The sequence below is a fragment of the Chiloscyllium punctatum genome, chromosome 46 (genome assembly GCF_047496795.1).
Source record: "Chiloscyllium punctatum isolate Juve2018m chromosome 46, sChiPun1.3, whole genome shotgun sequence".
NCBI lineage: Eukaryota > Metazoa > Chordata > Chondrichthyes > Orectolobiformes > Hemiscylliidae > Chiloscyllium > Chiloscyllium punctatum.
In genome coordinates this window covers 48,913,347-48,936,178 of record NC_092784.1, presented here as the reverse complement: position 1 = coordinate 48,936,178, position 22,832 = coordinate 48,913,347, and the positions used below count along the sequence as shown (strand labels likewise).

At 43.8% G+C, this 22,832-nt stretch overlaps 1 protein-coding gene across 2 annotated transcripts in view; it reads left to right on the top strand.

Moving 5' to 3' along the window:
- Positions 1–22,832, top strand: part of LOC140468017 (adhesion G protein-coupled receptor E3-like) — an 87,433-nt gene that overhangs the window by 37,199 nt on the left and 27,402 nt on the right. For both annotated transcript variants that reach the window (XM_072564166.1, XM_072564165.1), the window contains exons 10-11: positions 3,876–4,046; positions 7,979–8,188. In XM_072564166.1, the coding sequence (XP_072420267.1) occupies positions 3,876–4,046; positions 7,979–8,188 (381 nt within the window). The remainder of the gene's footprint in view (positions 1–3,875; positions 4,047–7,978; positions 8,189–22,832) is intronic.

Below are 22,832 nucleotides of genomic sequence, written 5' to 3'. Positions count from 1 at the left end.
TCGATCACATTGTGCAATCGCATCAATCTCCGATCCATTGATTTTCTCTCCCTTATCCAGTGTGTGGTACAGAGCTATAGCAAGCCAGGAGGCTTCTGTGTTCACTCCCCCAAACTAACTTTTCATTAATCTCCCCCTTCTTTTAAGTTTAAGTTGGAAAGCTTTAAGCTTCACTTCTGGTGAAACAAAGTACAAAAACCCAGAGATAAAGTCATAATTCATATAAACTCATCGTTTGGTCAGTTTTGTTAGTTCTGAAGGATGTGGTGAAACTTGAAAGGGTTCAGAAAAGATGTACAAGGATTGGAGGGTTTGAGCTATAGGAAGAGGCTGAATAGGCTGGGGCTGGTCTCTCTGGAGCATCGGAGGCTGAGGGGTAACCTTATGGAGGTTTATAAAATCATGAGGGGCATGGATAGGCTATAGAGACAAGGTCTTTTCCCTGAGGTGGGAGAGTCCAGAACTTGAGGGCATAGTTTTAAGGTGAGAGGGGAAAGATATATAAGGGGCAAGTTTTTCATGTACTGTGTTGTGCGTGTATGGAATGAGCTGCCAGAGGAAGTGGTGGAGGCTGGTACAATTATCGCATTTAAAAGGCATCTGGATGGGTATATGAATAAGAAGGGTATAGAGGGATATCAGCCAGGTGCTGGCAAATGGGGCTAGATAGGGTTAGGATATCTGGTCAGCATGGACGAGGTGGACCAAAAGGTCTGTTTCCATGCTTACTTCTCTATAACTCAATGATTCTGCTCCAAAACAGCATCAACTTGTCCCACTGCTTGTTCAGACACTTACCCAAATCCCTGTTGAAAGTTTTGATGGAACGTAACCCATCACACTGTCAAGTAATGTACTATAGAATATTCATGCACTCTAGATCCTAACCATTCATTGTGGGATAAAAGGAGTATCCTCATGTTTTTGTTGGTCATTTTGCCTACCAGTTTGCGCGCTCTGATTCTCCTGCTACACGAAACAGTTCCTCCTTGCCTACTATGATGATACCGTGGCTTTAAGAGGTAATTTTGTCTTTTTTTTTAAAAAGAGAGAATTTAAGATGAAAGTGCCAATTTGATTGTTCAGAAAGCCAATATCGTAAACAGTTTGTGAGGGCTTGAGGTTTTATTTAAAGTTGGAACAATAGAAGCAGGCTGATTGAATGTGGTCATGCTCTCACAGAACCAGGATTTTTAGTTTTTCAGTTGCTGCTGAGATCTTGAAATGGAAGATATTTCTTTTCCCCCTCTCTCAGTTACAGATAAAAGCTGGGGGTTTGCTTCCTGCTGCTGGAGTTGCATGTGAGACAGTCTGTTTTCTGAATTTGTCTTTTGCCAAATGTGTGTTCATGAGTTGTCAATATATTGGAACAGTTAGTAGCGAGCTACTCTATTGTTCTGTTACACTTAAGCCAATTTTTTTCTTTTGTTGTATTGTAACTAGAGTGGGTGGATAAAGTGTTTTGCTTCATATCTGGTAGTGTGACCAATCGAATTGCCTCTGGAACACAGCATTGTACACTTGCCTTCAAAATAAGGAAATGTTAAGGTCTAGACTATCTTCTGAATATATTTTGAGGGGGGTCTGGTCTGATCAATAATATTGACTCAATCAAAACAGAAGTGAATACAATATTCCAGTTGAGGTATCATAAATGGTTAACATAACAGTCTTGCTTTTGTTTTCTATACTTGTAAGAATAAGGTAAAGAGCATCTCCTGTATAGAATTTTCAATTATTTTGTCAGCTTCAAAGATTCGTGAAAATCACACACAATTCAGAGTAGATGAGAAACTGTTCCTGCTCATAAAGGACAAGAGGGCATAGATTTATAGAGATGTGCAGAAGAAGAAAGAGTAATGCAAGGAAATTCTTTCTCACTGACTGCATGGCTAAGGTGTGCCATAAAGTGTTTTGCTTCATCCACTCTAGTTACAATACAACAAAAGAAAAAAATTGGCTCAGGTGTAACTCTGTTTAAAAACTTAACAGCTAAGCCTGAAAATGTGATTAAGGCAGGGTAAATTGGATAAAAATAATTTGAGGATTTGAGGAACACAATTATCATTTGGTAATGATGTCGTTTGAAGAGCCCATGCAGACATGATGAGCCAAATGGCTTTCACCTGCGATGTAACAATTCTGTAACTGTATAATATACTCTATGATTCTATGTATTATACATCCCCACTGATCCTGTACCCCATATAATATTTTTAATTCATATTTCCCTACCTATATTATATGTATCAATGTGTATCGTTTTACACACTTTCCTGTTCAGTTTGGCAATGTTCAGGTGTCCTTGTAACTCAACGAAGGTTGGCACTGAGTATCCAAACTGCCAAATGATACTTACTCTTGAACCCTATGGATTCTGAACCCATCCACCACCAAATATCACCAATGGTGCTGCCATTCAATTTGCTGGCAGATCCCAGAGGCAGGATATCCTCTGGGTGAGGGGAGGACAGCCCCTGGCCAATTAATGGCCAGATGTTCAGTCTGTGGGGTCAGTACACACATGACTGTTGCATTCATGCTAGCTTTCTTTACAGCAATCCCATCAGCCTCCAGTCAGTCCCCTGTCCCATGAGTTAATTTCCCTCCGGTACCTCGTCAATTTCCTTTGGAAATCATTCATCATCTCCACTTCGACCCCCTCTCACCCATTAGCAGCAAGTCCCTGGCCACAACGAAAGTATTCTCGGTCACATGGTCCTGATAAAGAATATTTACATAATTTACCAAGGTAAGGAAAACTTTAATTATATTGAACAAACAGCTTCATCTTAACAACAAAGCTGCAAGAAAGAGCATGTTCTTGAGACGATTTATCCTCCATCTTATTGAGTAATACAGCACGGAAACCTGTCTAACCAGTCCACACTGAACATAGTCCCAAGCTAAACCAGTCCCACCTGCCTGCTCCTGGCCCATATACCTCCAAGCCTTTCCTATGTACTTATCCAAATGTCTTTGAAAAATTGTAATTGTACCCATATCCACCACTTCCTCAGGAAATTCATTCCTCACGCAAACCACCCTCTGAGTAAAATGTTTGCACATCATGTCTTTTTAAAATCTCTCTTCTCTCCCCTTAAAAATGTGCCCCATAATCTTAAATACAATCCCTATAGCATGGATGCAGGCCATTCAGCCCATCAAATCCACACCTCCTGCGCAGCCATCAAGTCTACATTTCCTGCGCAGCCATAACCTTGTATGCCTTGCTCTGTCTAAGCACCCTTTGATCTGTATGTCCTTGTTTGCGACGATCTGCCTGACCTGCCCACAAAACAAAACTTTTCACTGTACTTTGTCACAGGTAACAACAATAAATAAAATCACCAACCCTCCAAAGAGCATCCTACACAGACCTACCTCCATACCTCTGCATATCCTTAGGCTAACCCAACTAGCCTTCACGTCCCTGGATGCTATGGGCCATTTAACGCAGCAAATTCACCTAAACTGCACATCTTTGGGACTATGGGAGGAAACCCATGCAGACACGGAGAATGCGCAAACACCACACAGACAGTTACCCAGGGCTGTGAATTGAACCAAGGTTCCTAGCACAGTAAGGCAGCAGTGCTAACCACTGAGCCAACTGTACGAACAGTCTGAGTCCAACTCCCACACAAGCTGAAGTTACTGTGAAGGACTCTCCTTTTCAACCCCTCCCCTGTGGTGTGATGATCCTCAGGCAAAACCACCACCAGTCGTATCTCTGTAATGAGAGAGCAGCCCTCCAGTTCAGTAGGACAATGGTGACTTGGACATGCAGGAGTTCAAGGTTCCATTTTGCAAATGTGATAGGTTACACAGAACGGAACAGTCATGGTGACTAGTGTGCGTGTGTTTGGCCACAGGAAATAACATCAGAACGAATTCCAGTTTGTGTCCATTGGGGAAATTCGGAGGCAATAAGCTTCTGGTCTACAAGAGGCTGTAGGTTGCTCAGCTACTCTGCAAACCACACAACCTGTGGATGTTTGCGCCTGGCCAGCTTTGCAATTCTGATGGCCCCTGCTAAAATGGAGGTAAGGGTCGTCATGTAAACACTGCACAAGAAACAACACTCCTGCTAAATTTCATCAACATCTCTCTTTGATCTCCCTCCTCACCATCTCTCCCTTCAGCCACACCTGAGATCTCTGCATTCCTCTAATTCTGGCGTCCTGTGCATTTCCCATTAGTGGCAGCTATACCCTTAGCTGTTTGGGTCATGAGCACCGGAATTCCATCCCTAAAAGTTTCTCTGTTGTAAAAGACCAATTGTATCTGAAAGGATCACATGGCACCACAAGATAATGTTTCAGGAGGATCTAACCATTGGAACATAAGACATAGGAGCAGAATTAAGCCATTCGGCCCATTGAGTCTGCTCCACCATTCAATCATGGCTGATATGTTTCTCAACTCCATTTTCCTACCTTCTTCTAATCCTTGATCCCCTTACCAATTAAGAACCTCTGTGTTAAATACACTCAATGATTTGGCCTCCATAACACTCTGTGGCAATGAGTTCCACAGATATTCCACCCTCTGGCTGAAGAAATTCCTCATCTCGGTTCTAAAGTGTCATCCCTTCATTCTGTGCCCTCGGACTCTAGTCTCTCCTATTATTGGAAACATCTTCACTCCCCACATTCACTCTCTCCAGATCTCTCAGTATTCTGTAAGTTTCAATGAGATTCCCATTCATCCTTCTAAACTCCAAGTACAGACCCAGAGACCTCATATAACAAGTCCTTCATCCCTGGGATCATTCTTGTAAACTAGCTGTGTTTCTGTGTTGATAAGTCAATGTAACAAATAATAATTTGAACTTACTATTAAGTTGAGCCTGATAGTCTTTTGCAAGACTATTATGTAATGCAAATAGCTATCAAGTACTATGCAATAATCCTATTCTGTTTATCAGGATTCAGCATCCATTCTGCTGAAGACTTCATGTGGTCACCCTTCCCTCCCTATGCTATTAGTGAAATGGGTTCATAGCCACAAGAATGATTGGTGCCAGTCTAGTCAAGGTATCTCATATGGTTCTGATGAACATATCCATCAAAGTTGACCCATGGAATCTGCTCCCCTTTTGATCTTAGCTGATATTTATCTCAACCCCATTCTTCTGCTTGTAACCCTTGAACCCCTTAACAATTCAGAACTGCCTATCTCAGTCTTAAATACACCACACGGTGGATTTTACCATCTATGCTATTTCACCATATATTTCACCTTGCTATCTTCATATAAAATACTGCTGAAAACCTATCTCTTTGACCAAGCTTTGGTCATCTCCCTCAAAACCACCTTCTGTTTATCGTTGTCATCATGATATACCTTTGGTTATTTTATTGCATTAAAATTGCCACATTAATATAAGTTGTTGTTGTTGAGTATCCACATTTCTTTCCTTCAGTTCTACCAAGTGATGTCTCCATCTAAGTATACTCTTTAAAAAGCAATATCATGTCATCATCTCAAAGACTGCTTCAGTTAATCCAATTCAGAAAATGAGGGTGGGAGAAAAACCTTACCAAAATCAGAAATATACTCTAAAGTTGAGTTGTACAAATGTGAGCTTCAGGGTAGTTTGCAAGTTCTCAGGCAACTTCGGTCTACTTTCTGCTTCACTCACTGATTCTGGGGTCAGCTTGAAAACAACGGGCCTGGGATTTGCTGGTTTGAAGATGTGGTAAAAAAGTAATCTGTGGTTAGCATCTCTCCTTATCCCATCATGCTTTCTGGTAATGTAAGTGATTCCTTCTTCTCAAGTATTGCCTCCTTTCAAAACAGCACACCTCACACTTCCAGAAACCCCAATCAGACCATTCTAAGTTCTCTGTGACTGCAACTCACTGTTATATCTCTAATCTGCCGACTGTTCTTTGTTTATTTGTTCATGTGAGTCTTGCTGACTGGACCAACATTTATTGCTTGTCCCTAATTATGCTTGATCTGAGTCACTTGCTAGGCCATCTCAGAGGCAATTATGAATACATTGCTCTGGAGTCACATGTAGGCCACACCAGGCAAGGGTGGCAGATTTCTTTCCGAAAAGGACAGTGGTGAATCAAATGGGTATTTTCGACAATCGACTGCATTGTCATGGTCACCACTAGGTAAGCTTTTAACTCCAGATATTTTACTGAATTCACATTTCACCATCTGCGATGATGAGATTCAAAACCACATTCCCAGAATATTAAATAAAAACCAAATGAGCTACGGATGCTGGAAATCAGAAACAAAAACAGGAATTGCTGGAAAAGCTCAGGAGATCTGGCAGCATCTGTGGAGAGAAATCAGAGTTAACATTTCAGGTCCAGTGACTCTTCCTCAGAACCAGTTCTGAAGAAGGGTCGCTGGACCCGAAACGTTAACATTAACTCTGATTTCTCTCCACAGATGCTGCCACATCAACTGAGCTTTTCCAGCAATTCCTGTTTTCGTTCCTAGAGTATTAATCTGGTATCTAGTTAACGATCACCATTACACCATAGAGTCATGGAGTCAGCGAGATGTACTGCACCGAAACAGACCCTTCAGTCCAATTCGTCCATACCAACCAGATATCCTAAATTAATCTAGTCTTATTTGCCAGCACTTGGCCCATATCCCTCTAAACCTTTCCTATTCACTTACCCATCCTAAATATCTTTTAAATGTTGTAATTGTACCAGTCTCCACCACTTCCTCTGGCAGCTCATTCCATACACGCACCACCCTCTGCGTGAAAATGTTGCCCTTTAGGTCTCTTTTAAATCTTTCCCCTCTCTCCCTAAACCTATGCCCTCAGCAATTTTCATGAAAAGTGTTTGCCTGATTTCAAACTAAAAAGATCCTAAACAAAGACTTTTTTTGACCTTAAATCTTTCATACGTCTTTGATCCTGTTGGCTATACCATGCTTTTCCAATGTGTCACCTCCATTGCTCAGCTCAGAGATCTGGATTAGTCTCATTCACATCCCTCCAATGAAATCCAGAACATCTCCAGCAATGGGTTCACCTCCCGTTCCTGCCACCATTGCCTCTGGAGTCTCCTACAAATCTACACTTGTCCCCTTTGACTTCTTGATCTGCATGCTGCATCCTGGTGGCATCACCTGAAACACCAAGATCAGAATGCTGTCAGCTACTCAGCCCCTCAACCCCATTTCACCATTCAGTAAGGTCATGGCTGCTTTGACTGTGGCCTCAACTCCTCTAGCCTGCTGACTTCCCGGTATTTAAAAGGGACCTGAGGGGCAACTCTTTTGCATAGAGGGTGGTACGTGTATGGAATGAGCTGCCAGAGGAAGTGGAGGAGGCTGGTCCAATTAAAAGGCATCTGGATGGGTAGAGAATAGGAACGGTTTAGAGGGAGATGGGCCAAGTGCTGGCAACTGGGACTACATTAATTATAATATCTGTTTGGAATTGACCACAGGATCTGTTTCCATGCTGTACTACATGGCTCAAGGGGCAGCACAGTGACTCGGTGTTTAGCACTTCTGCCTCACAGCGCTAGGGACCTGGGTTCAATTCCAGCCTTAGGTGACTGAGCGGAGTTTGCACATTCTCCCCGTGTGTGCGTGGAATTCCTCTGGATGCTCCAGTTTCCTCCCACAATCCAAAAACGTGCAGGTTAGGTGAATTGGCCATGCTAAATTGCCAGTAGTTTTCAGGGATGTGTAGGTTAGGTGCATTAGGAGTAAATGTGCGACAGTGAGGGGAATGGGTCTGGGCGGGTTATGCTTCAGAGAGTCAGTATGGACTTGTTGGGCCGAAGGGTCTGTTTCCACACTGTAGAGGTTCTATGCTTCTATGATCTCTATGACTCCATAACTGCTTCATCAATCAAAAATCTATCTGAATCTGCCTTGTCTATGACCAACCTGCTGCATCAGAGAAAAAGTATCTAATGTCTAGTTGGCTGTATGCAGTGTATGTCCAGCTAGGGTGAGTCAGTGCTTATTATTTTTGCAGGAAGAATTCGTACAGGATGAATTTGTCCTTCACCTGATCACACTTGTTGGAGTCAGCCTGTCGCTCGTCTGTCTCGCAGTTTCCATTGTCACGTTTGCTTTGGGCCGTTCGATTCAGAGCGAGACCCGGGTCATTCATCTGAACCTGTCCATAAGTCTCTTCCTGGCACAGTTACTGTTCGTGACGGGGATTTCCAGAACAGGTCACAAGGTGAGGAATTCCTAAGAGAGGTCACTCCTCTTCTGAGCCATTGTTGACAATAGAACACCTGGCACTAACATCACTGCACGGGGACAGGGAAAGTGCCTGGACATTAAATGTTCCGGGGACCAAGGGACCCATGGCAGGTTTGATGAAAAATTAGTTCAACAGCGGGAAATGGTGGTTTGCTAATTGGGAGGCTGTTCCTAGTGAAGCCCCGCAGGTTGAGCTGGGCCCCTCTTGATGTTCGAGGATCTATTCTGAAATGAGGGGTCCATCATTGGAAAGTTTGCAGATAATGCAAAGTTTGCCCAGGTACTTGATGGCAAGCGGAATATCTGTAGGCTGCAAATAGCTGGGTCAGGTGAACAAAAAGGAAAATTGGTGAATCAAATTTCATTCGAAAGTTGCAAGAGTTCGTGTGTTGGGAAAGACAAACAAAGCATGAGCTCACTTAACATAGAAATATAGAAACATTACTGACTGAGTAAGATAAGGGCCCTTGGCGTTAGAGACAAGGTGCTGGCATGGAGAGAAGCTTGGCTGTCTGGCAAAAAGCAGAGAATGGGGATAAAAGGGTCTTTTTCAGGATGGCAGCCAGTGATGTTCCCCAAGGCTCAATGTTGGCACCACAGCGTTTTACTTTATACATTACCAATCTAGATGAAGGAACTGTGGGCATTCTGGCTAAGTTTGTAGATGATATAGAGATGGGTAGAGGGACACATAGCATTGAGGAGGTGGAGAGCTGCAGAAGTATTTGGACAGTTTAGGAGAGTGGCAAAGAGGTTGCAGACGAGGCACTGTGTGGGAAAGTGGGTGATCATGCACTTCGGTAGAAAGAATAGACACATGGGCTATTTTCTAAATAGGGAGAAAATTCAAAAGTCTGAAGTGCAATGAGATTTGAGAGTTCCCGTCCAGGATTCTCTCAAGGTAAACTTGCAGGTTGAGTCAGTACTTAGGAAGGTAAATGCAATATGGCATTTATTTTGAGAGGACTTGAATATAAAAGCAGGGATGCACTTCTGAGGCCATATAAGACTGTGGTCAGACTATATTTGGAGTTTTGTGTGCAGTATTTGGGTCCCATATCTCAGGAAGGGTGTACTGGCCCTGGAGCGTGTTCAGAGGATGTTCACGAGAATGGTCCCAGGAATGAAAAGCTTAACATGAGGAATGTTTGAGGAGTCTGGGTCTATACTCAATGAAGTTTAGAAGAATGAGGGGGGATCTAATTGAAACCTACTGAATGGCCTGGACAGAGTAGATGTTGGGAAAATGTTTCTATTGCTAGGAGAGATTAGAACCTGAGGGCATAGCATTAGAGTGAAGGGAAGACCTTTCAGGACAGAGATAAGGAGAAACTTCTTCAGCCAGAGACAGTTGAATCTGTGGAACTCACTACCACAGAAAGCTGTGGAGGCCAGGTCATCCATATATTTAAGACAGAGATATATAGGTTCTTGAGTGTGAGTGGGATTGAGGGTTATGGGGAGCAAGTGGGACAATGGGGTTGAGAAACTCTACAGCCATGATTGAATGGCAGAGCAAACTCAACGGGCTGAATGGCCTAATTTCTGGTCTTATTGTCTAAACATAGAAAAAAAGAGCAGGAATAAGCCATTCAGCCCTTTGAGCCTGTACCACCATTCCATATGACCATGGCTGATCATGCAATCTCAGTGTCCCATTCATACTTTCTCTCCATATTCCTTGATCCCTTTAACCACTAGGGCCACATCCAGACTCCTCTTGAATATATCTAATGAACTGGCCCCAACAACTTCCTGTGGGAGAGATTTCCACAGGTTCACAACTCTGAGTAAAGAAATTCTTTCCCATCTCAGTTCTGAATGGCTCATGCCTTATTCTTGGACTGTGAACTCCAGTTCTGGACTTCCCCAACATCCTCACACCTAGTCTGTCCAATCACATCAGGATTTTATAGGTTTCTGTGAGATTCGTCATTCTTCTAAATTCCAATGTTTACAAGTCCATTCAATCCAGTCTTTCTCCATATGTCAGTGAATTGTCCCTTAATACATGGCAGGATGGTGAAACATAAAAAGGAGCAGGGGCATCTTGTAGCATCTGTGGAGAGAGAAACAGAGTTAATATTTCCCATGATGATTCAGGAGAAGAGTGAAAGTAATAAGGTGGTTGTTATGGAGGACTTTAACTTTCCAGATATTGACTGGGAAAGCTATAGCTCGAGTTCGTTAGATGGGTCGGTGTTTGTCCAATGTATGGGACAAATGTAAGAGGGTTTCCTGACACAATATGTAGACAGGCCAACAAGAGGTGAGGCCATACTGTATTTGGTTCTGGGTAACGAACCAGGCCAGGTGTTAGAATTAGAGGTAGGTGAGCACTTTGGGGACAGTGACCACAATTCGGTGACTTTTACTCTAGTGATGGAGAGGGAGAAGTGTGCACTGCAGGGCAAGAGTTATAGCTGGGGTCAGGGAAATTATGATGCGATGAGGCATGACTTAGGATGCGTGGTTTGGAAAAATAGGCTTCAAGGCAAGGCCGTAATTGATATGTGGGGCTTGTTCAAGGAGCAACTATTGAGTGTCCTTGATAAGTATGTACCTGTCAGGCAGGGAGGAAAGGGTCGTGTGAGGCAGCCGTGGTTTAATAAGGAATTGGAATCTCTTGTTAAAGGGAAGAGGCGGTCTATGTAAAGTTGAGGTGTGAAGATTCAATTGGGGCGATTGAGTGTTATAAGGTAGCCAGGAAGGATCTGAAGAGAGAGCTAAGAGCAGCAAGGAGGGGACATGAAAAGTCCTTAGTTGGTAGTATTAGGGAAAACCCAAAGGCTTTCTATAGGTATGTCAGGAATAAAAGAATGACTAGGGTAGGAATAGGTCCAGTCAAGGATAGTAGTGGGAAGTTGCGTGTAGAGGCTGAAGAGATTGGGGAGATAATGAATACTTTTCGTCAGTATTCACTCAGGAACAGGACATTGTTGCCGATGTGAATACTGAGTCACAAGTAATTAGAATGGACGGCTTTGAGGTATGTAGGGAAGAGGTGTTGGAAATTCTGGAAAGGGTGAAATTAGATAAGTCCCCTGGGCCTGCTGGCATTTATCCTAGGATTCTCTGGGAAGCAAGGGAGAAGATTGCAGAGCCATTGGCCTTGATTTTTATGTCCTCGTTGTCTACAGGAATAGTGCCAGAAGACTGGATGATAGCAAATGTGGTTCCCTTGTTCAAGAAGGGCAGTAGGGATAACCCTAGTAACTATAGGCCGGTGAGTCTCACTTCTGTTGTGGGCAAGGTCTTAGAGAGAATTGTAAGGGATAGGATTTATGAAGATCTGGATAGCAATAATGTGATCAAGGATAGTCAGCATGGTTTTGTGAAGGACAGGTCGTGCCTCACAAACCTTATTGAATTCTTTGAGAAAGTGACTAAGGAGGTGGACGAGGGGAAAGCGGTGGATGTGGTGTATATGGATTTTAGTACAGTGTTTGATAAGGCTCCCCATGGTAGGCTACTGCAAAAAATACAGAGGTATAGCATTGAGGGTGAGTTGGAGGTTTGGATTAGGAATTGGCTGGCTGGAAGAAGACAGAGGGTAGTAGTTGATGGTAAAGCTTCATCTTGGAGTGCAGTTACTAGCGGAGTTCCGCAAGGATCTGTTTTGGGACCATTGCTGTTTGTCATTTTTATAAATGACCTGGAGGAGGGGCTAGAAGGTTGGGTGAGCAAGTTTGCGGATGATACGAAAGTCAGTGGAGTTGTTGACAGTGAGGAAGGAGGTGTCAGGTTACAGCGGGATATAGATAAGCTGCAGAGCTGGGCAGAAAGGTGGCAAATGGAGTTCAATGTAGCTAAGTGTGAGGTGATTCACTTTGGTAAGAGTAACAAAAAGATGGGGTACTGGACTAATGGTCGGATACTTGGTAGTGTGGATGAGCAGAGAGATCTTGGTGTCCATGTACACAGATCTTTGAAAGTTGCCACCCAGGTAAATAGTGCGGTGAAGAAGGCATATGGCGTACTGGCTTTTATTGGTAGAGGAATTGAGTTCCGGAGTCCTGAGGTTATGTTGCAGTTGTATAAGACTCTGGTGCGGCTGCATCTGGAGTATTGTGTGCAGTTTTGGTCACCGTACTATAGGAAGGATGTGGAGGCACTGGAACGGGTGCAGAGGAGGTTTACCAGGATGTTGCCTGGTATGGTAGGAAGATCGTATGAGGAAAGGCTGAGGCACTTGGGGCTGTTTTCACTGGAGAAAAGAAGGTTTAGGGGTGACTTGATAGAGGTGTACAAGATGATTAGGGGATTAGATAGGGTTGACCATGAGAACCTTTTTCCACGTATGGAGTCAGCTATTACAAGGGGGCATAGCTTTAAATTAACAGGTGGTAGGTATAGGACAGATGTTAGGGGTAGATTCTTTACTCAGCGAGTCGTGAGTTTATGGAATGCCCTGCCAGTTGCAGTGGTGGACTCTCCCTGTATGGGCATTTAAACGGGCATTGGATAGGCTTTTGGAGGATAGTAGGCTAGTGTAGGTTAGGTGGGCTTGGATCGGCGCAACATCGAGGGTCAAAGGGCCTGTACTGCGCTGTATTCTTCTATGTTCTATGTTCTATGTTCTATATGAATCTCAGATTCACTGCTCTCCGATGAAGAAATTTATCCTCCTCTCAGTCCAAAAATGGTAACCACTTATCCTTAGACTGTGACCCCCAGTTATGACTCCCTGCTCATCGGGTACATCCTTCCTGTGTTTACCCTCTCTTTAGAATTGTCCAAGTTTCTTCAGAATGGGTGAAGAAGGGTCACTGGGCTCGAAAAGTTAACTCTGTTTCTTTCTCCACAGATGCTGCCAGACTTGCTGAGTTTCTCTAATAATTTGTGTTTGTTTCCGATTTCCAGCATCCGCAGTATTTTGCTTTCATCAGAGGTACAGAGGGAACTTGTAGTGTCTGTCTGGAGATCTCTGAAGGTAGCAGAGACATGTACTTAAGAACCCAAGTTATATTTGGAATATTTTCCAATGTTGTCCAAAGTCTAGAGTATTAGAGTTAGGGTTATTTTGCTAGAGCTGTATAATTTACAAGTTAGATTACAGCTAGAATACCATGTACAGTTCCAATCAGACCATTACGACAATGACTGATCATACCAGATGGGTTACCAAAGTGATTTATAAGGATAGCTCTGAAAAAAAGTGTGGATAGACTTGGTTTGTCATCTTTGAGTGAGGGTGGGGAGGACTTTAAAACTGTGCAAGTACGAGATGGACTGCATGGTTGCTTCTAAGAGCTCCATCTAGGCACCCAAATAGCTGAGTCCAGAGTTAAGGATAGTGATGGTTGGGACTCCTTGCTATTATGTAGCTGACGAGGAATCTCTCCCACTTTTACTGTCAACCATTGATGTGTGTTGGAAGTATTTTCAAATTGATACCCACCCATGTTTGGTTGTGTTTTAAAAACATCTTAGTTGTGGATCGAGTCCTAGAGTGGGATTTGTGCCTAGTGGCAGGTCTTGCCTCGTGTGACAAGATATCCCAGATAGAATGTATAGAAAGGCCATATTTCCATTCACAAAGAAGTCAATCGTATTTAGGTATAAGTTAGTTACCAAAGTCTTACCAGACCAAGGGACTGCTCGCTCAATTTTAAAAGTAATCTTTTACTTTTATTTCAAAAATATACTTTATTGATAAAAATATCTTCATATACATTGTCACTAAAACAGTTCAGTTCTGTACAGTAGAATATGCAGAAACAAACAAACATTGGGGTTTAAGTCTATCTAACAAACAGACCAAAGGCATCTCTTAACTTGAACTATTTACACACATTTCAGACACTGCGAGGGTCCAATAACTGAACAGACACCCAATTACTTTAAACAGGAAGACCTCAGACAGTGGTCTTTCCCCACTGCACCTTGGCAGCAGCTGCCCCAAACTTGAGTGTGTCCCTTAGCCCATAGTCCTCTGAATGTGGCAGTCTGCAACACTCGATTGAGATCAGCTTCTTGCTCTAGAAGACCAGCAAGTCTCAGGCAGACCAAAGAGCATCGGGGTGCATCAATGTTTGTCTCAGTGTGCGTCCCGGGTAACAGACCGTAGAGCACAGAGTCCAGTGTAACAGAGCTGCTCGGGACGAACCTCAATTAAAAACCACTGCATCTCTCTCCAGACTTCCTTTGCAGTAGCACATTCAGGCAGGAGATATGAGAAAGTCTCTAACCTCTGCTTCAAGGGCAGTGTTCAGTGGCGCAGAGGCCATATATACATGAAGGATCTCACAGGTAGTGCACTTTTCACCACCAGCCAAGTGATGCCTTGGTGTTTGTTGGATGAGGCACTCTGCCAAAGAATCAATCACAGGCTATGGATATCTCTGGCTAGGCCAATATGGATTGCCTATCTCAAATTGCCCAGATCGCAACTGAAAATCAACTCCATTTGAGAGAGAAACAACTGATGGTAGTTTAACCCAAGGGTCAACACACCTCAGATGAGAGGAGAGGTTAAGAAGGAGATTCCTTCATGGTAATCTTAACCGGTGTGGAGATTGAACCCATGCTATTGGTGCCATTGCAAACTTAACTGTCCAGCCAACCAGGGAAAGATTAAAGCGGATTGTTGAATAAATCGTTCACTGAGACAATGTGGGAATCTGAAACTCACTGCCTGAAAGGTGGTAGAGATAGAGGTTCCCACCACCTTTGAAAATTAATTAAATATACACTTGAGGTGTGAGAGCATTATCGACCAAGAATTAGAAACCAGAATTAAGCTAGATAATGCCTTTATTGATCAGAATTAGTGGAATGGCCTCTTTTCTTTCTTCAAATTGCATTTGAAAGCTGTATTTCCAAGGAATCGGGCATGGCTGTAGAATTGAATAGTTTGCTGTCCTACATCTGTTGCCTCGAGACAATGAAGGCCCACTTGCTGGGAGAATCATTGACTTTCTTTCCTGAAATGACTATGGCCACCAGATGTTGCAAAAAGTTCAAGACAAAAAAAGTGAAACAGATCAGCACGACTCCTAAATGACCTCAAAAGGTTAACTCCCACATGAAAACTGGGCACAAACAGATTAAAACCTGGCCAGGAACTTATCCAGTTTCAGACATTGGGCCTGATAATGTCAGTTGGAGCCTCACTTAATTCTAACCTGTGAAATTCTCAAGTTGGTGTCTGGTGTAAAGGAAAGCAAATAGCATGAGCAGAAAAGTAAAGGAATAGGTTCTGCTGGAGTCAATAGGTATGAAGCTGCAAAAGCAGAGTGGGTCAGACAGCATCTGAGGAGGAGGAAAATCAATCTGATGAAGAGTTTCTGCCTGAAACATTGACTTTAGAACCTAGAACAATACAGCACAGTACAGGACCTTCAGCTCTTGATGTTGTGCCGACCTTTCATCCTACTCTAAGATCAAACTAACCTACATACACTTCATTGTACTATTATCCATGTGCGTATCCAAGAGTCACTTAAATGTCTACTATCACTGCCGGCAGTGCATTCCATGCAGCCGCCACTCTCTGAGTAAAGAACCTATCTCTGACATCTCCCCCAAACTTTCTTCCAATCACCTTAAAATTATTCCCCCTCATGATCGACATTTCCGCTCTGGGAAAAAGTCTCTGACTATCCACTCTACCTATGCTGCTCATTATCTTGTACACCTCTATCAAGCATCTGTCATCCTTCTTCGCTCCAATGAGAAAAGTCTTAGCTCCCTCAATCTTACTTCACAAGATATTCCCTCCAGTCCAGGCAGAATCCTGGTAAATCTCCTCTGCACCCTCTTTAAAGTTTCTACATCCTTCCTGTAATGAGGCGACCAGAACTGAACACAATATTCCGAGTATGGTCTAACCAAGGCTTTAGAGCTGCAGCATAATATTGTGGCTCTTAAACTCAATTCCCCAAATAATGAAAGCCAACACACCATGCGCCTTCTTACCAACTCTACCAATTTGCGTGGCAACTTTGAGAGATCTATGGACATGGACCCCAAGGCCCCCTCTGTCCCTCCACACTACCAAGAATCCTGCCGTTAAACCCTGTAATCTGCATTCAAATTTGACCTTCCAAAGTGAATCACGTCACACTTTTTCAGGTTCAGTTCCATCTGCCACTTCTCAACCCAGCTCTGCATCCTGTCGATGTCCTGTTGCAACCTACAACAGCCCTTCACACTATCTACTACTCCACAATGCTCCATGTCATCAGCAAACTTACTAACTCACCCATCCATTTCCACATCCAAATAATTTATAAAAATCACGAAGACTAGTAGTCCCAGAATAGATCCCTGTGGAACACCACTTTGTCACCGAGCTCCAGGCAGAAGACAGAGAACCCTTGATTATCCGAAGAATATGGTTGAGCAGCATTTTGTTCAGTTAATTGAATTCTGCATAATCGAATGCCGGATAACATTGTTTGGCCAAGCATCGGGACCATGCGATTTTGCCAGATAATCTGATATTCGGATAATCGAATGCCGGAAAATAGAAGTTCTCTGTACTTTCCATCTACTACCATTTGTCTTCAATGGGCCAGCCAATTCTGTATCCAGACAGCTAGATTTCCCTGTATCCCATTCCTCACTTTCTGAATGAGCCTACCATGGGGAACCTTATCAAACACCAAATACAGAGGAACCTCAATTATCCAAACGAGATGCGTGGGCACTATTTCGTTCCGGTAATTGATAATTCAGTTAATTGGTTCAATGCTTTTTCTCTGGGGATTGGAGTTTTCTGTAATGTCTGCTCCCATTCAGGCGACAAAGCAGCAGCAGCATACCGTGCGTGAGCCCCTGCCCCCCCCCCCCCAATCCGTCCAGCGTCATCCCCCGTCCGCCCCGCAATGCTGCCACCCCGTCCACCCCCCCACCAACACTTCCATCCCCCGCCCAACCCCTCCCAACACAACCCCCACCCTCAACACAGTCCAACACTACCCACCCTGCCCACCCCAACCCCATCCAACACCGCCTCCTGTGCATCCCCATCCTCACAGTCACCACTGGCCTCCCCCAAACCTGTCCAACTCTGCTCTTCCACCTGCCCCCCAACCATGTCCAACACCGCCCACGCCCCCCCCCATCCACTTGTGCCCCCTCTCACCCCTCTCAGGAGCAGCGAATTGCACATCAACAACAAGACTGCTGCTGCTGCCTTTTGGTTGGGGGGGAAATGCATGATTCTCCAAATTTTACTTACACACACACACACAACCTTTTACTGCAACCTTTTGACAGATTTCACCTTTGCCCTGTACAGGGCAATGTTGGAGAGATTATCTGGGTAAGGGGCTTAGAGTACATACCTGTGTGGAACTTCAGGGAAAGTGACGGAAGAGAGAGAGAGAGGGTGGGATGTCAGTCATTTGGAGACAGTGCCTGGGCTCCCATCAGTCCAGGACTGTTCTCGGTAGAATTTCAGGAAGCCGAGTTCACTTTTAATCACTGTAAACAAAAGACAGGATCTGTGTTGGAAACACGTCTTTGAAATGTTTCTATTGGGACTTCAAGATCTCCTTCAGGTAATCCAATATCCGAATATCAATAATCCGAATAGCGAAATTCGCTGTGCTACCTTCGTCAATGTGTTTTGTCACATTCTCAAAGAATTCAATCAGGATAGTGAGGCATGACCTACCTCTCTCAAAGTCATGCTGACTATCTCTAATCAAACTCTGGTTTTCCAAGTAATCATAAATCCTGTCTCTCAGAATCTTCTCCAGTACATTGCCCACATGAGACATAAGACTGATTGGTCTGTAGTTCCCAGGGTTATCCCTATTCCCTTTCTTTGCCACCCTCCAATCATCTGGCACTACTCTAGTGGACAGTGAGGACACAAAGCTCATTGTCAAACACGCAGCAATTTCTTCATTTGCTTCCTGTAGTAACCTTGGGTATATCTCATCTGGCCCAGGGGACTTAACTATCCTCAAGTTTTCCAAACTTTTCAGCACATCTTCCTTCTTAACATCAACCTGTGAGCGTATCAGCCTGTTTCACGCTGTCTTTGCAAATGACAAGGTCCCTCTCACTGGTGAAAACTGAAGCAGATTATTCATTAAGGACCTCCAACTCCAGGCACAAGTTCCCTCCATATCCCTGATTGGCCCTACCCACACTCTGGCTATCCTCTTGTTCCTCATATAAATGTAGAATGCATTAGGGTTTTCCTTAATCCTACCAGCTAAAGCTTTCTCATGCACCCTTCTAGCTTTTCTAAGTCCATTTTTCAGTTCCTTCCTGACTACCTTACAATCCTCAAGAGCCCTGTCTGATCCTTGCCTCCTCAATCTTAAGTAAGCTTCCTTCTTCCTCTCAACTAGATGTTCCACCTCCCTTGTCACCCACAGTTCTTTCAACCTACAATCCCTTCCTTGCCTTAGTGGGACAACCCTTTCCAACACTATCAGCAAGTTCTCCTTAAAGAACCTCCACATTTCTATCATACATTTCACTGAAAACATCTGTTCCAATTAAAGTGCCCCAGTTCCTGCTTAATATCATTGTAATTCTCCTCCCCCAATTAATAACTTTCTTATACTTTCTGCTATGATTCCTCTCCATTAGTATAGTCAGACAGTTGTAATCACTATCACTGAAATGTGAGAGATCGGACACCTGACCTGGTTTGTTGCCAACACCAAATCCAATACAGCCTCCCCTCTAGTCGATCTATACATTGAGTCAGGAATCCTTCCTGGACACACCTGACAAAAACTGCTCCATCCAAACTATTTGAACTAAGGAGTTTCCAATCAATATTAGGGAAGTTAAAGTCACCCATGACAACAACCCTGTTAGTTCTGCATCTTTCCAAAATCTGCCTCCCAATCTGCTGCTCCTCTGTGTCTCTGTTGTGATTGACGGGGCTGTAGAAAATTCCCAGTACATTGACTGCTCCTTTCCTGTTTCTGACCTGCCTATCTGCAACTATGATACTATTCCTGATTATCAATGTCACTCCTTCACCTCTTTTACTTCCCCCCCTCCCTCCCGCACCCCCCCCCCCCCCCCCTTTGAGCCTAAACCCTGGAACATCCAAAAACCATTCCTACCCCCATGATATCCAAGTTTTCATAATAGCCACAACATCGTAGCTCCAAGTACTGATCCATTCTCTAAGTTCGTCACCCTTCATCCTGACAGTTCTTATGTTAAAATAGGCACACTTCAACCCATCACACTGGCTGCACCTTTGCCCGATCAACTATCTGTCCCTCCTCACAGACTCTCTGCATGCTATATCTGGATGTTCTCTAGCTACCCCATCCTCTAATCCGTAGCTTCAGTTCCCTGCCAAACTAGTTTAAACCTTCTCGAAGAGCTTAGCAAACCTCCTACCCAGGATATAGTGCCCCTCCAGTTCAGGTGCAACCTGTCCTCCTTGTACAGGTCCCACCTTGCCCAGAAGCTATCCCAGTGATCCACGTATCTAGTCCTCCATCCTACACCAGCTCTGCAGCCGTGTGTCCATCTGCACTTGTTCTCTGTTCCTTGTCTCATGAGGCCATAGCACCAGTAGCAATCCTGAGATTACTACTCTGTTCATCCTGCCTTCTAGCTTCTAACCTAACTCCCCATATTCACTTTTCAGGCCCTCATCCCTTTGCTTATCTATGTCATTGGTACCAATGTGTACCATGACTTCTGGCTGCTCACCCTCCCCTTTAAGGATCCTATCGACTCGATCCGAGACAAAATACCATCCAGAAGTCTTGTTCACCACCATAGAATCTCCTGTCTGTTCCTCTCGCCATTTCCTGCTCCTCAGATGCTTTCTGACCTGTTGTGCTTTTTCAGTGCCACATCTATTGACTCTGACTTCCAGCATCTGCAGTCCTTACTGTCTCCAGGTTGTGCCAGACATCACATCTAAACCTTGGCCTAATGGCCTTCTGATGAACCTTTGCAGTGGGCTCAGTCAAAGTAACCTCACTCCCATCTTGGTACCTCAGTGGTTAGCACTACAGCCTCACAGCACCAGGGACCCAGGTTTGATTCCAGCCTCGGGTGACTGTCTGTGTGGAGTTTGCACATTCTCCCCATGTCTGCATGGGTTTCCTTTGTGTGCTCTGGTTTCCTCCCACAGTCCAAAGATGTGCAGGGTTAGGTAGATTGTCCGTGCTAAATTGTCCATAGCATTCAGGGATGTCACAGTTAGTGCATTAGTCAGAGGAAATGTAGAGTAATAGGGTAGGAAAATGGATCTGGGTGGGATGCTGCTCAGAGGGTAGGTGTGGACTTATTGAGCCAAATGGCCTGTTTACACACTGTAGGGATTCTATGATACCCAACACTGTCTGACTATTAACTCTGGTTTGGGGGTGGGGGGAGCCACACACAGTGTATTTAAAATGAGGCCCATTTGAAGAGATTTATTTCCTCAGAATGCAGTGAATCTGTGGAATTCTTTAATTCCTCACTGCAGAGGGCTGGGTCATCAAATATATTTCATGCAGGGATATTAATAAGGGGTGATGAAGAAAGGGACAGAAAGGCAGAGTTCAGGTTATCAACCATGGATTGCAGAGTAGATTCAATGGGCTGAATGGCCTACTTTGTTCATGGCTCCTATGTCTTATGGCCTTAAAATAACCGGATGGTACACATTGGATGAAAAGAATGAAACAAAAAAAATCACTCTCAACTCAGCACTCACTATGCACATTAATGTTGGAATTTTTGTGTCAGGTATCAGCAATGGTGGGAGACAAAGCCTTGAAAAATTGCAAACAGAAACACATGTCAGGTCCCTGCACTGCATCTGGAAACAAGATGCAAGCAAGCTGCACTTAAACCACAACAGAATCTAACCGCAGTAATCGGGGTGGCCACTAACCAACAAAAACAACTCTCCAGCTATAATGAGAATGGTCAAAGCTGTCAATAGCACAGCTTACCTGAGGTGTCGTGCAAACCCCACACAGCAGTTTAAATGCAGTAACTTCCGCCTGAATTCCTCATAACTGCAAGGATTTTAAGTCAGAGGACCTTTCCATTTGGTGAGGTGTACTTTCACAAAGACTTAATTTGCAATCTCAAGGGAATGTCTTATCATTAGGGAATTAAACTTAAAACAAACCAAAGACTTGCATTTATGTAGTGCTTTCCACATTCACTGAACAGCCAATATACTTTACAGCTGTTGAAACTCCGTATGTGATGTTGGGTTAGCTCAGTTGACTGGCTGGTTAGCGATGCCAGCAGCATGAGTTCAATTTCCACAGCAAACTGAGGTTAACAATGAAGGGTTCTGCTTCTCCACCTCTCCCCTTGCCTAAGACACAATGACCTGCAGATTGAACAACCACCAGTCATTTCTCCCTACTAAGAGAACACACTTTTATTGTGGGTATGCCACACCCAATATGCATACAACAAACTCTAACAGTCAGCAGTGTGTTTAACAGCCAGATTATCTATTTTTTGTGATGTTAATTGAGGGATTAATTTTGGTTAAGTCACTGGGGGAGTTCCAAAATAGTTGCCATGGGTTGTTTTGCATCTATCCAAGCAAGGCAAACAGGGCCTCTGTGATGATGCTGTAGCTTTAAGAGATTATTCTGTCCTGGTTTCTTTTATGAGAGAGATTGAACAAGAGGTGAGGAGTTGCCTACTGAAGACCACTTGAGCAAATGGCTTGGAAGGCCTTGGGGTTTTGTTGAACAGCCTGATTGGATGTGGTCAGCTCTCACAGACTAGGATTTCTGGGTAACATCAGAAACTATTTGGGTCTCAACAGAGTTGGAAGCTTCAGTGAATGTCTCCTGGCTGCTGTTCTCTCTGAATTTTCATTGTTGTTCCTTCTGGATTGGAGAGTTGCATGTGAGGATATGTGTCTGAATTTTCATTTTTGTCAAAAGTTGTGTTTTTAGGAAGTTACTGTATTGGAACAGTTAATTAGTAATAGGTACAAGATGATCAGAGGGTTAGATAGGGTGAATAGTGACAGCCTTTTTCCTCAGATGGTGATGGTGAGCATGAGGGGACATAGCTTTAAATTGAGGGGTGATAAATTTAAGACAGATATCAGAGGTAGGTTCTTTACTCAGAGTAGTAAGGGCATGGAACGTCCTGCCAGCAACAGTAGTAAACTCGCCAACTTTAATGTCATTTAAATGGTCATTAGATAAACATATGGATCACAATGGAATAGTGTAGGTGAGATGACCTTCAGATTTGTTTCACAGGTTGGCGCAACATCGAGGGCCGAAGGGCTTATACTGCTCTTTCATGTTCAGTATCTAATATGCTGTTTAGTTATTCTAAATTCCTCTTTCTTTGTTTTTTAACAATAGTCTTTAAATAAATTGTGTTTGCTTAACGTCAAGTAGTTTGACTAGTCTCACTGCATCTCGGACCGACACCTTTTACTTATTTTTCAAGGGAAATGTAAGGGTCTCAGAACTGTGTCCGTGTGTTAATGGCTTTTTCAGATTGACAGTAATTGGTAAAGGAGGCAAAATGACATGTGGAAGCTTCCCCACATGGTGACTACTCAGTGTACTGCCAGCCTGCTGAGTGGGAGTGGTGAATTAGGCCATGGTATGGAAAGGAACAGTGTGCAGGGTTACAGGGAGATAGTCGAGAGAATGGCCCTGAGTAAATTGCTGAGCACGGAGAGTCGG